This window comes from Equus caballus, chromosome 7 (assembly GCF_041296265.1).
Source record: "Equus caballus isolate H_3958 breed thoroughbred chromosome 7, TB-T2T, whole genome shotgun sequence".
NCBI classification, from domain to species: domain Eukaryota; kingdom Metazoa; phylum Chordata; class Mammalia; order Perissodactyla; family Equidae; genus Equus; species Equus caballus.
This window is the reverse complement of record NC_091690.1, coordinates 15,890,474-15,904,931: the sequence shown is the minus strand read 5'-3', so window position 1 is coordinate 15,904,931 and position 14,458 is coordinate 15,890,474. Positions and strand designations below refer to the sequence as shown.

At 35.9% G+C, this 14,458-nt stretch overlaps 1 protein-coding gene across 30 annotated transcripts in view; it reads right to left on the bottom strand.

Annotated features, from left to right (window-relative positions):
• GRIA4 (glutamate ionotropic receptor AMPA type subunit 4) overlaps positions 1 to 14,458 on the bottom strand; it is a 368,128-nt gene that overhangs the window by 73,159 nt on the left and 280,511 nt on the right. For all 30 annotated transcript variants that reach the window (XR_011440452.1, XR_011440446.1, XR_011440445.1 and 27 more), the window contains 2 exons: positions 4,363 to 4,521; positions 870 to 1,037 (listed from right to left, as the gene is read on the bottom strand). Coding sequence is in view for 19 of the 30 variants with exons in the window: in XM_023644730.2 (XP_023500498.1) it covers positions 870 to 1,037; positions 4,363 to 4,521 (327 nt within the window). In the remaining 11 variants the exon portion in view is untranslated. The remainder of the gene's footprint in view (positions 1 to 869; positions 1,038 to 4,362; positions 4,522 to 14,458) is intronic.

The following is a 14,458-nucleotide window of genomic DNA, read 5'->3' as shown; positions in this document are numbered from 1 at the left end:
AATAGATTAAATAGCCCTGATAACCACACCAGATCATATTTCTCTTTGATAATATTAAAATTAAGATACAAGAAGTTCAAAATGTAACTATATTTTTGAAAATATTCAAGTGTACTTTATTCCATATCTTTATTAAATTCACTTTTACTTATGTTCTGAACCTATGACATTTCAGAACATTTAAAACATAATATTAAATATATAAATAAATTTACATTAATTATTTAAAAATAGTGTTGGTATAACTATAAATGACTAAAATAAACAAATTACCTAATCCAAAGTTACCAGGCAATTTAAAGATCTACTAAGGTAATCATTAGTAGTGTTTGCCAGATATTTCTGGTTCTTCCGCATTCTAGGCCCAAGGTTGCCTTGTACTTCTTGGACCTCTTGTGGTTAGCTAGGTCTATGTCACTCTTTCTGACAAATGAGTTGTAAATTGATGTGATGAATGTCACTACTGAACTGGAGCATTTAATTGCCAGTTCGAAATCTCCCCACAATTCCATTTCCCTTTGCAGCATGCAAGATGGTATCTCCTGTCAGCCTGGGCCCCTGAACGACAACAATTAACATAATGCCCCTACTAATCTAGTGTATGTGAGAAATACTCTTGTGTTGTTTTAAGCCACTGGGCCTTGGGGTTGTTTATTACTGTGGCATAACCTAGCTTATCCTGACTAAGCATCTACATAAGATACAAACATCAGTATTCTTATTTAGAAATGTCTCAGAAATGGTAATGGCTTGATATATTAAAATGGCAATTGTAATATATATTTATTCTCAGATAATTCTGTGTTCTTCAATATTCTGCCTAAACAAGACTGTGGAATAAATTGAACTTAAATAAAATTGTGAGTTACCTGTTTGAGTGTCCTCTCCATGTCAATTCCCTGGCCCCATGGAGCAGCAGGATTTGCCAGACAATCTCCGGCATTGCCTCTCCTCGAAATATCAATTTTCTGCCTTCTAAGATTTCGGAAAGTTTCGGCCATCACGAGGACTCCATCATAAGTCAGAGCAGACGTGTACTAACAAAATAAGAGTAATTATAACAGTAAACATTAAAATCTTATCAACCACCAAGAATGGTCTGGGGGCTCTGTTGCTCTATGACGTAAAGCATCATCTTGTCTGAAGGACAGTTAAATTACCCATAATTAATTGACTCTAGCTTCTGAAATTTCTATTATTGCTTTATTACAAAGACTGTATACCAAACCTTACCATTCTGATTTAAAAAGGAGAAAATACTTCTTCGGAAGTATAGAAATTCTAATACACAGTTTTACATCAGTTGGGAGAAGCAAGACATCTAGGTTAGGTCTTTCTGTTGTGTCCAAGTAGAAACAGTGGAAGTATAAAGAGCTAAGCACAGTATTGCCTCAGTCTGCCTCGTGGTCTGTTGCTGTGCCTGAGCCCCAGGAGGCCAGGGATGTCTCACTCCTCCTCCAAAATTCCCAGCAGGGCCCCCTGAAATTTTATATATGTTTATTGATTTGAAGTGTATATCTTTATTCAGTTCCTCAGAAGAATGGGGAGGGATGTTCGTCGTTACTCAGATATAGGATGCCAGAAATAACATCTACATATTTAACAAACGTGTGTGCCCCGGTCCCTGTGCTGAATAGGAATGAGTATCGCTGTGCCCATGCCCTTTGAGTGTACTCAGAAACGTTGAGTCATTTCTCTAAGCTTCCACTGTAACCTGGGATCAAAGTGGAGAAGTGAAGTACAGACATCTGCTTTCTGATGATTCCCCCTCTTCTGCTTCTCTTTGAGGTATGATGGAGCCTCCAGGAAGAGATCATTAAGGTTAGGAGAGGAACTGAGGAAAAACTGAGAAAATGTAATTCGTTTAAACTGAAAATAAAAAGAACAAGGAATACATGTACAGTTTGATTACAGAACTCCTTAACACATGGAAAATGTGGCACATTTTCTTGAAGCATCAACTGCTAATCATGACAAAAAAACCACATTATCCCTCTCAGGAGTTCCATATGGTCAACTCCATATGACTAAGACATTCTAAGCCTATAGTAAGGATAGTTTTGTGCTATGGAATACGGAAGATGATCTCCTTGATTTGCTCCTTGTAAACAAAGAAAAATCATCTGAAATTCAAATTGTAGATAGAAAACTTGGGCAAAATGACTACTAGGTATGGCAACCAGCATTCCAGGGAAGAGGAAGACCAAAACATGGAGAAGATAAAGAATATCAGTTCTAACGAAGAACCTTTCAATGGTAGAGGACCCAGTTCAAAAGCTTTCAGTAGAAAGATTTATGTGAGACGTGGAAATTGAGAGCTTTGCAATATATCTTCAAGGACATGACAAAATAGGCTTAAGGATAGGCATACACTCTCACAATCGGGTTGGGGTGGCTGAAGGAGATTAAGGTGCTTAAGCAGTGCTAAACCAAACAGGAATATACCTCCTTCTCTGCCTGGACCAACATGTCTTTGAGTAGAGAAAGCCATCAAATCATCTTCTTGTAAGGGAAGAAAATAAATCAAGAAAAAAAGTGAAACCTACTAAGGACATAAAGGGCAAGAGAAAAATGCAATGCTAGTATTTTAGGATCAAGAGAGGAAAAAAGAAAAAGAAAAATATTGTTACTTTTTTAATGGGGAGAAAAAAGCTAAGAAGAGATGGCACCAAAAAGCGAATGCACTTGCTGTGTTTTAAAAAGTCCATCCGTTTTTATCAAACAAGTGAATTAGAAAAAAGAACAGATATCCTACAGAGCAGAACAGAGCAGAGCAAAACAGACATTTGGCCAGAGCAGCAAAGGCCTTTGACAGGTCGTAGAGCTGATAGATGGAAAGAAGTAGTAGTTTCAATCAGTTTTACCTTTCAAAGGATTTCATTCTTTTCCACGTGCCTTATTGTGCTGAAGTCTAAGAAATCATATTTATGGGCACACACTTCTAGATGGCATCTGGAAAATTCTTACTAAATAAACACTTCACTTTGGGGCAGGGTAAAACCAGGTCTTGGCCTAGAGTCATTTTTGCTTTAGCCAGAAATTAGAAGGGTGGAATGAGTTATGTTTACCAAGAGTGTAGATAACAAGACAGAATTTGGCAGAATCATTGTGCAGTGACAAGAGTCTTGCCTTTGAGAAGAAAGAACTAGATGAATTCTAATTCTGCTATTCATAGTTTTACAGGAATGTGGAGTACAATCTTCAGCAATGGAACACAAAACTCAGCAAAACCAAATTTAAAAAGGTAGTAAGGACTATCTCCTGTGGTTGTGGTGAGGATGAAATTTCATATCATATCTGAGAACTTTTTGGAAAATGTGCTAGGCACTAGCTAGGAATGGTGAGGACTCCAAAGATGCATAATAGACACACACACGTTTCTAGCTGCAGTCAAGCAAGGCAACACTCTGCCTCCTTACTTCAGCTTATACTTTAGACAAGCGTCCTTTTTGTGGTCTCTCTAATGCCAGGTTTTCACAGTTTTATGCTTTTTCTGACTATTTCACTGTTTAAAGTGGCCCAAAAGTGCAGTGCTGAAGTGCTGTCTACTGTTCCTTAGTGCAGGTAGGCAACGGTGTGCCTTATGGAGAAAATACGTATGTTAGATAAGCTTTGTTCAGGCATGAGTTATAGTACTGTTGGCCGTGACTTCAGTGTTAACTATATTGGAAAACTTTTTACAAGAATATATTGTCAATGAGAGATTAGTAAAAGTTGTTAAAAATGATAATGTCTTATTATGTAGGAGCTCGAAACCGCGAAGTTGGAGTTTAAGAAACAATATGCTATTATTTACATGATGTCTAAGGAAGTCACCTATCTTTTCAGGTGAGGAAAAAATGTGCTTCTGATCAGAAATTTGCCAGCTTCTGTTGCGGATTCCAATAACATACTGCTGCAATGTCCATCAGAAAAAATTAAACAACCTGACCTTTTGCTATTAATTTGGAAAAGAAATTTTGCATAAGCTTGTACATTTTACATTTGTACCAATTTACCTACTCATTATAAATCACATTGCAAATATTGTTTTTATTTGAGTGGAATAATTACCAATGGTTGTTCATATTTGAAATATTTAGTTAACAAAAAGTTTCTTAAAAGTATACAATTTTTTTGCAGAAATTCATATGTGAAATAATAATAATAGAAAACTATTTGAGCTAATGTCTAACAACTGTACTCTTAAATATAGAAATTAGAAATTACTAAGAGCTTGTGAAGCACAATGATAGTGACTAAATGCTTCTGCCCTATGCCACTCTACGTCTGACAAAATATTATTAGAAGAACAACATAATGAACTTTCTAACTTAAATTTTAAAAATACTAAATATATGTAAGATAAAAACAAACAAATACCTTTGGAGGAGTCTCAGATCCTGGATACTCCCTCTGATCTAGTTTCTTCCAACGATCCATTAGTTTGGTTACCATAGGTGTATTAAAATCTACCAACTGAAATCCTGTAACATTGGCTCCACCATGGATAAACCTCTCAAGAGAAATATCCTTGAATCCCTACAAAAATCAACATGACAGTTTAAGTTTAGTTCATTGTTATACATTTCAGCTCTTCACTGGTAACACAAATCAATAACCAATATATACATCTTACTAGATTTCTAATACAGCAATGGCTGGAAACAGATGGAAGATCCAGTTATATCAATTTATCTGTTAAATTCTGTCATTCAAAATCTAATACATGAGAAAAGGATATGAATGTTTTCAATTCAGTTCACCTCAATTCAACAAGTATTTCCTGAATGCCTTTTATGAGGCATGGAGGGGGATGTAGGAGATGAATACGGTAGCATTAAAGAGTCTCCTGTTGAAGGGATAATTGCCCTCTGATGTAGATAAATAGAAACATGTCTATGTGAAGGTAATATCAAGGTATGAAGGTACTCTGAGTGTGTGACGGGTAACACCATGTTAGGGGGATTCAATTTAATTACAAAGTGATCTAAAAGCAGACACAGCTGGTAATTTGAAAAAGGGAGGGTGAAAGCTTTGATTACATCAGTCCCTACAAACCTCATAGTCCTGGGAAAGGGAAACGGAAGAGAAAAGAGCAAGATAGGCCATTCATGGAGCCTTGAATGGTAGGAGAAAAGATGGTGTCTATCAGGTGGAGTGAGGAAGCTGGGAAGAAAGGGTGTTACCTTTTTTGATCCAGTGGTAGTTATCTGAGTTTCAAAAATTCTGGAAAGTTATTTTCTATCTGTCTCTCTATCTATCTATCTGTCTATCTATCTTCTATCTAGTTTGCTTTACACCTGTTCCCTTTTTTCCCCACTAAGTATTTACAGTACCTTACAAAATTACACACTCAGTACAAAGAGTAAAACAAATGAACAATTACCAGAAGAGAGCAAAAAGCATATTAGTGTAGTGATAGTAAAAGTAAAGGTATTAGCTCAGAGAAAAATAAACACACAAACACACACACACACATGCACAGATGCACATCAGTTTGTATGACTGTATTTGCTTTCCTTCTTGTTTTCTCTTAGTATTTAGTAAAGTTTCTTTTGCAAATGTGAATTTGGTTCAGTTGTGTTGAGGGGACCAAGGGAAAGAAAGTGCTCTGTCTTTTTTTTTTTTTTTTTGAAGTGAAATATGCAGCAGAGACCGTGCAGTTGCAGTCGTAGTAGGAATCAGTGCTGGAATAGGGGAGAAGAGGGAGACTGATGTTGTCTCTCCTCCCGAATGGGTCTCAGCCGTGATTTGGGAAACGTCTGTGTGTGCTTTTTTTTTTTTTTTAATAACAAAGGAGGTTGTACTAGCCAATATACGCACATTGCTGTTTGGTTATTTACGAAGATGCAGACCAGTGTATCGGCAACTAAGCAAAGTCACTATTGGGAGTCCCAGGAGTGCTGATCAGCTAATAGCTAATACTGATGCTGGGCTTATTATTATGTGCCAGGCACTGTGCTAAGCCCATTACACAGATTATCTATCTAGTTTAGTTCTCATAACAAGCTTAAGAGGTAGATCCTATTACTAGCCTTATCTTACAAATAAGGAAACCAAGCTCGTGGGTCAAAGAAAAACTATTCAAGATCACCCAGCAAATACATATTAGAACCACATGACTCTCGAGTTTGACATTTTTACCCCATGCTGCTGCATATTCTTACACAAACATGTGTGATCTTAATTTTGGTAATTTTGCAAATACCAAAGGAGAGTCAGGGTGATACTGTAGACAATAGCCCAGGCTCCGAATCCCACTTCTGTGACTTTCTGGCCTTAGGTTTCCCACATGCAAAGTGAGAATGATAATGCTATAGTAGTTAGCACATCTGGTTTGAATTCAGTAAATGCTAGCTATTAGTAATTAATTCATTCAACAAATATTTATTTCATGCCTAGTAGGTGCCAGCTAATTTGACAGCTCATCAGTAACATTCTCATTTCACTGGGGAAGAAACCAGACACCAGAAAGCAAATCTATGTTTTTAAAATGGGAAAACACTGTCCATCAATCCCTAGCTGGTAAAATGTCAGTTGAACATTTATTTGCCTGTACGAGAATATAGGGCAGCCGCACAGGCAGGCAAATAATTTCAGTTTTCCAAAAGCCACAGTGATTCAACTGTTGCATTAGTTGCTAATTGATGACATTATTTTCTTTCAGCAGTGGCTGAAATAGAAGGCCTGCCTAGCTTTCTTTCATAACATTGTCCCACAGCTGCAAGACACAGGCAAAGCTGCAGCCTTCAGAAAAATCATCTGATGCAAAGTCTAGCGACAAATAACAATCCACATTTCTCTGATTCCATCCTGCAGACACGCTGAAGGTAAAGGAAAAAATATTACCATATCTGACTATAAACTCCTTTCAGTTATGAGCTGAATGAATGGTGCGTGGCTCAGCCAATTTTAGCCATGTCTGTTTGAGTACAGGAAATAGTTTTCCTTTCGTATATTTTTAAATGATTTTATACAGAAAATTGATGGGCTCAAGAGCGTGAAGCAGTTTCCTTGGAAATGGTTACTTTGGTGGCCATTGAGATTTCAGTTTTTATCCACAGAATATTGTGGAACTGAAAGTTCTGGGCGATATTGTAATAAAACTGTATCTACAATGTGGGGAGGGGAAACAATGGCTAAGACACTGAGTAAACAGTGCCCCTGAGGGAAGAGGGGAGAGCAGGGGAGAGGTGTTCTGTGCTGAAAAGGGCTCTTCAACAATGCTTGCATTGCACAGTGGTTTGTGACCTCTGAAGCCAAGATTAATTTCCAATTTGGTTTTCCTTTAAATTTCTATTTACTGTTCATACATCCTCTGGGGGAAAAGAAAATTAATGAATTATAGGACTTCAGATATCTTGATGACTATTGGTGTAAATCCATAGGTCCATCGCATTATAGGTGCTTAACAAACACTCATCCTTTAAGTTTTATCTAATTCAGATACATTTCTGCTGTTTTGCATTTCAGGTTTATAAGTTGACTAAATCATATTGAGACAGCTCTAGTGTAGTTAACAGAAGGAATGCCAAGCAGAATGGGAGAGATTCCCTCTCAATATCTTTTAAAAATTAGGTTGCTAAGAAACTGATTTAAAGTATGCATTTTTCATGGTCAAGTAGATGATGGAGTCAGACATGCTCAATGCAAAAAAGTTAAAATATAGGACGCACAAAGGAAAAAGTTAAACAATGTCTCCAAGTTCACAGAATCTTAACTGGGTCATTGCACTTGAGTGAAAATGTGCGAGACTGCAAATTTGAGGAACTGAGTTCTAGTCCACATTCTGACACTAACTAGACGCCTAAATGTGGACATCACTTTACTCTCTGTATCTTAATTTCCTTACCTTCTAAATGAGGCATGAATGGGGTGTGCATGTGTGTGTGTGTGTCTATGTGTGATGTGGTGAGGGATAGGTAAGGAATAGATTCAGTTAAACTTTAATGATATACCCTGAACATTCTAGAACTTTACACTACTTTATGACAGAGCAGGTGTTTTCCTAGATGTAAACTGAATACATGTGAAAAAATTGAAAATCTAAATGAGAGCAAGATTTTAAGAATTTGCCTTGCAGGTGGAATAAATGTAAACAGTTCCTTGTTGCTATTGGTGTCCATATTTAAATTATCTGACTGTTGGATGAGGGGTGAAGAAAGACTTGAATATAAATACAGAGAATGTTTGTAAGGCCAGACCCCCTTTAAGGGTGGTATAGCAAATGCTTAAATGAATGGTTACTTTGTGGCTATATAAGCTATTCACTAATTTTGGAATTTATTTATTTATTTTAATTTATTTATTCTTTTCAATCGGATAGGACAGAGTTTCAATGTTGCTTTTGATATTTCATGGTATATACATATATATATATATACCACATCCTCTCTATCCATTCACTCATTGATGGACGCCTCAGGTTGTTTCCGTACCTTGGTTATTTTGAATAATGCTGCAATGAACATGGAGTACAGATATCTCTTTGAGATAATTATTTTGTTTCCTTTGGATATATACCCAGAACTGGGATTGTAGGATCATGTGGTAGCTCTAGTTTTAATTTCTTAAGAAAACTCCCTGCTTTTTCCATAGTGGCTGTTCCCATTTCTCCACATTTTCACCAACGTTTGTTATTTGTTGTCTTTTTAATAACAGCCATCCTAACAGGTGTGAGGTGGTATCTCATTGTAGTTTTGATTTGCGTTTCCCTGATGATTAGTGATGTGGAGTACCTTTTCATGTACTGTGACCATTTGTATGTCTTCTTTGGAAAAATGTCTATTCTTTGCCCATTTTTACATTTTAAATTTCTTGTGTTGCTCTTGAGTTGTATGAATTCCTAGTATATTTGGGATATTAACCCCTTATTAGATATGTTATTTTTAAGTATTTTCTTCCATACCTCAGGTTGCCTTTTAATTTTGTTGATGGTTTCCTTTGCTATGCGTAAGCATTTTAATTTGAGGTAGTTCCCCTTATTTACTTCTGCTTTTGTTGCCTTTGATTTTGGTATCAAATCCAAAAAGTCATTGCCAACATCAGTGTCAAGGAGCTTACCCCTATGTTTTTTCTTTTAAGATTTTAAGTCTACTTTCTAGCCTTTAATCAACTCTGAGTTGATATTTGTGTATGGTGTAAGATAGGGAGGGGTCCAGTTTCATTCTTTTGCATATGGATATCCCCACTGTATATTCCTGGCTTTTTTGTCAAAAATTAAATGCATGGGTTTATTTGTGAACTCTCTGTTTTGTCCCATTGATCTATGTATCTGTTTTCAGCCCAATACCATACTGTTTTGATTACTATAGCTCTGTTATATAGTTTGAAATCAGGAAATGTGATACCTCCTACTTTGTTTTTCTTTCTCAAGGTTACTTTGCATATTCTGGGTCTTTCGTGGTTCCACATAAATTTTAGGATTGTTTTTTCTATTTCTGTGAAAAATGCCATTGGAATTTTGATAGGGATTACACTGAATCTATAGATTGTTTTGAGTAGCATGGACATTTTAACAATATTAATTCTTCCAATCCATGAACAGATAATATCTTTCCATTTATTTGTGCCTTCAGTTTCTTTTAGTGTACAGGTCTTTGACCTCCTCAGTTAAATTTATAACTAAATATTTTATTGTTTTGGTGCTATTGTAAATAGGATTGTTTTCTGTTTTTCTTTGTTAGATGTTTCATTGGTAGTTTGTAGAAATGCAACTGATTTTTTTATCTTGATTTTGTATCCTGAAACTTTACTGAAATTATTTATTATTTCTAATAGCTTTTTGGTGGAATCTTTAGGGTTTTCTGTATATAATATCATGTCATGTGTAAACAGAGACAATTTCACTTTTTCCTTGCTGATTTTGATGGCTTTTATTTCCTTTTTTTACCTAATTGCTCTGGATAGGACTTCCAGTACTATGTTGGATAAAAATGGTGAGAGTGGGCATCCTTGTCTGGTTCCTGATCTTAGAGGAAGATTTCAACTTTTCTCCATCAAATATGATGTTAGCTATGCGTTTGTCATATATAGCCTTTATTATACATTTAGTTTGTTGGGAGTTTTTATCAGGAATGATGTTGAATCTTTCCAAATACTTTTTCTGCACCTATTGAGATAATCATGTGATTTTTATCCTTCATTTTGTTACTGTGGTGTATCACATTTATTTAATTTTGTATGTTGAACTATTCTGTGATAAATCCCACTTGATCTTGGTGTATGATCCTTTTAATGTACTGTTGAATTCAGTTTTCTGATATTTTATTGAGGATGTTTGTATCTATGTTCATCAAGGACATTGGCCTGTAATTTTCTTTTCTTATAGTGTCCTTGTCTGGCTTTGGTATCAGGGTAATGCTGGCCTCACAAAAATGAGTTTGGAAGTGTTCCCTCCTCTTCTAATTTTTTGAAGAGTATCAGAAAGATTAGTATTAATTCTTCTTTAATTTTTTGGTGGAATTCACCAGTGACGTGATCTGGTCTTGGATTTTTGTTTGTTAGGAGGTTTTTGATTACTGATTCAATCTCCTTGCTTGTTATTGGTCTGTTCAATTTTCTATTTTATCATGAATCAGTCTTGGTATGTCATATGTCTTAGGAATTTATCAATTTTTTCTAGATTATCTAATTTCTTGCCATATAATTGTTCATAATAGTTTCCTGTGATCCTTATTATTTCTGTGTTATCAGTGGTAATGTCTCATTTTTCATTCCAAATTTTATTTATTTGAATCTTCTCTCTTTTTTCTTGTTAGCATAGCAGAAGATTTGTCAAATTTTGTCTTTTCAAAAAAATCAGCTCTTAGTTTCATTGATCTTTTCTACTGTGTTTTTAGTCTCTTTTTCATTTATTTCTGCTCTGATCTTTGTTATTTACTTCCTTCTGCTAAATTTGTGCTTAGTTTCTTCTTCCTGTAAGTCTTCAAAGTGTAAAATTACGTTGTTTATTTGAGAACTTTCTTTATTCTTAATGTAGTATTTAATGCTATAAATGTCCCTCTTATAACTGCTTTTCCTGCATCCCATAAGTTTTGGTATGTTGTGTTTCCATTTTCATTTGTCTCAAGATAATTTTTGATTTTCTTTTTGATTTCTTCTTTGACTCTTTGGTTGTTCAAAAGCATGTTGTTTAATCTTCACATATTTGCAATTTCTCAATTTTCTTCTTATAATTAATTTCTAGCTCCATACCATTGTTGTCAGAAAATATGCTTGATGATTTCAATCTTAAATTTACTAAGATTGGTTTTGTTGCCTAACATACACTGTATCCTGGAGAATGGTCCATTTGCACCCAAGAAGAATATGTATTAGATTGGATTCTTGGATTCTTCTTGTTGGATGGAATGTTCTGCATGTATCTGTTAGGTCCATCTGGTCTGATGTGTAGTTAAGGTCCAATGTTTCCCTATTGATTTTCTTTCTGGATGATCAATCTATTGCTAAAAGTGAGGGACTGAAGTCTCCTACTATTATTGTATTGCTGTCCATTTCTCCCTTCAGATCTGTTAATATTTGCTTTATATATTTAGATGCTGTAATGTTGGGTGCATAAATATATACAATTGTTATATACTCTTGATGAATTAATTCCTTTATCATTATATAGTGACCTTCTTTGTCTCTCATTACAGTTTTTTGCTTAAGGTCTACTTTGTCTGATATAAGTATAGATACCCCTGCTTTCTTTGGTTTCCATTTGCATGGAATATATTTTTCCATCTCTTCACTTTCAGTCTACGTGTGTCTTTAAAGCTGAAGTAAGTCTTCTGTAGGAAGCATATAGTTGGGTCTTGTTTTTTTTTTTTTTAATCCATTTAGCTGGTCTATGTCTTTTGCCTGGAGAATTTATTCCATTGTCATATAAAGTAATTATTGATAGGAATGGACTTACTATTGCCATTTTGCTAATGATTTCTGAATGTTTTATATTTCTTTTGTTTCTTTTTTCCCTCTCTTGCTCTCTTCCTTTGTCAATTGATGATTTTCTATAGTTGTATGTTTTCATTCCTTTCTCTTTCTCTTTTGTGTATCTACTATGGGTTTTTACTTGTTTACCAAGAGGCTTACATAAAACACCTTATATATATAACAATCTATTTTAAGGTGATAGCAACTTAGAATGCATACAAAAGCTCTACATTTTTACATCCCCCCCTACATTTTATGTTTTTGACATCACAATTACATTTCTTCATACTGTATATCCACCAACACATTGTTGTATAGTCATTTTTAATAATTTTGTATATAATTTTATGTACATAAGTTTATAATTTTAAAAATTTATACTATTTTTGTATGTAATAATTTTAACCTTTATACTAGAGTTATAATTGATTTACCCACCATCATTACAGTATTAGAGTTTTCTGAATTTAACTATATATTTACCTTTGCCAGTGAGTTTTATACTTTTATATGTTTTCATGTAACTAATTTGTGTTTGCATTTCAGCTTGAAGAACTCCTTTTAACGTTTCTTATAAGGCCTTTCATGGTGATGAACTCTTTCAAGTTGTGTTTACCTGGAAAATTTTTTCTCTCTCCTTGAATTCTGAAGGACAACTTTGCTGGATAGAGTATTCTTGACTAGCAGTTTTTCCTTTCAGCACTATGAATTCATCATTCCACTCACTTCTTGCTTGGAAACTTTTTCCTGAAGAATCTGTATAGTCATAAGGGGGTTCCTTTGTATGTAACAAATTGCTTTTCTCTTGCTGCTTTTAAGATTCTTTATGTTTAACTTTTGATAATTTAATTATAATGTGTCTCAGTGTGGTGTCTTTAGATTCATCTTATTTGCTACTTTTGGCCTTCCCGGATCTGAAAGTTTGTTTTTCTCCCCAGTTTAGGGAAGTTTTAAGCTGTTATTTCTTTGACTAAGCTTTCTGACCCTTTCTCTCTCTCTTCTCCTTCTGGGATCCCTATTATTCTTTCATTGGTGGAGTTCAATAAGTCCTTTAGTTATTTTTACTCTTTTTTATTCCTTTTTATTTTTGTTCCTCCAATTGGATGGATTCCACTGCCATTTTTTAAAGTTTTCTTTTCCTGTTTTGATCTAGTTTGCTATTGAAACCCTCTATTGAATTTTTTCAGTTCAGCTCTTGTATTCTTCAGCTATATGATGTCTCTTTGGTACTTTCTTATATTTTCCCTCTCTTTGTTTTAATTCTCACTTCATTCATGCATTGCTCTCCTGACCTCAGAAAGCATCTTTATGAGTGTTATTGTGAACTCACTATTGGGTAAATCACTTATCTTCATTTCATTATTATTGTTTTCTGGAGATTTATCTTGTTCCTTTGTTTGGAACATATTCTCTTTTTTCTCAGTTTTCCTTGACTCCCTGTGTTAGTTTCTGCACATTAGATAAAACAGCCCCTTCTTGCAGTCTTGGTGGAGTGGTCTTGTGAAGGAGATAGATCTCATCAATCAGCCCAGGCTGAGTTCCTGGTTGTCTCTAGACACTTTGTGACCATTCAAGTTGCCATCTTTGTTGTTAGTGGCTCCTAGTAGTTGAGGGTATGCCAAGACTCATCAGTGTCCTGAAGAGGAGGATCCCGGTCAGCACCTAGATGCAGCCTGAGTAGAAGCTAGTTCCTCAGGCAGCAACTGGGAAAGTATGTAGTTAAGCCCCTGCTAGGGATTAACTGAGAGAGTGACACTTTTGCTTGCTCCTTCTGCACTGAGTCCTGCTGTATAGCCTTGAGGAGGTGCTCCTGCACTCATTTAAAAACTGTGTCTTTGTTGGTTACAGTCCTGTGAGATTCATGAGTGCAAGCCTCATTAGCTATATAGAGCAATGCAATCTTGGGGTCTGTCCTTCAGGGGACAGCCACAAAAGCTGGAGTGTTAGATGTGAATATCAGCTCCTCCCACAGAGATGTTGGCAACCTGGTTTTATCATTGAGGTGAACTGGAGGGACAATGTAGTAGAAGCGTCCACCAGCTCCCCTGAGCTCCAAGGAATATCAGAGCCAACCCCTAGATGTGTGGCAATTAGAAGCCAGACCCTCAGGCAGCAGCAGTTAAACCCCTTTCAGGGAAAGTGGGAGATGGGCATTTTTGCCTGTTCTCTTTGCATTAAGCCCTGGAGGGATAATCTTGGTGACTGCTCATGTGTGCACCCTTTAAGAACTGCTTCTTTGTTTACCGTAGTCTTGTTGGACTTGTGAATGCAAGACTCACTGTCTTTCAGAACCAGATCCAAGGACTGTTTCTTGGGTGGCAGCTGCAAAAGCTGGGATGCCAGGCTGTGTACAAGCTCCTTCAGAGAGTTGTTGGCGACCTGGTTTTATAGCTGGAGAAGACAGCAGATGTGTCTACCAGCTCCCTTGGCTCTGTGGAGGGTCTCTGCCAGTCCTTGGATGTATGAAAACTAGAAGTTGGACTCTCAGGCAGAAGATTGAAAAGTATTTAGTCAGTCTCCTCCCAGGGAAAGACTGGGAGATTGGTGTTTTTGCCTGTTC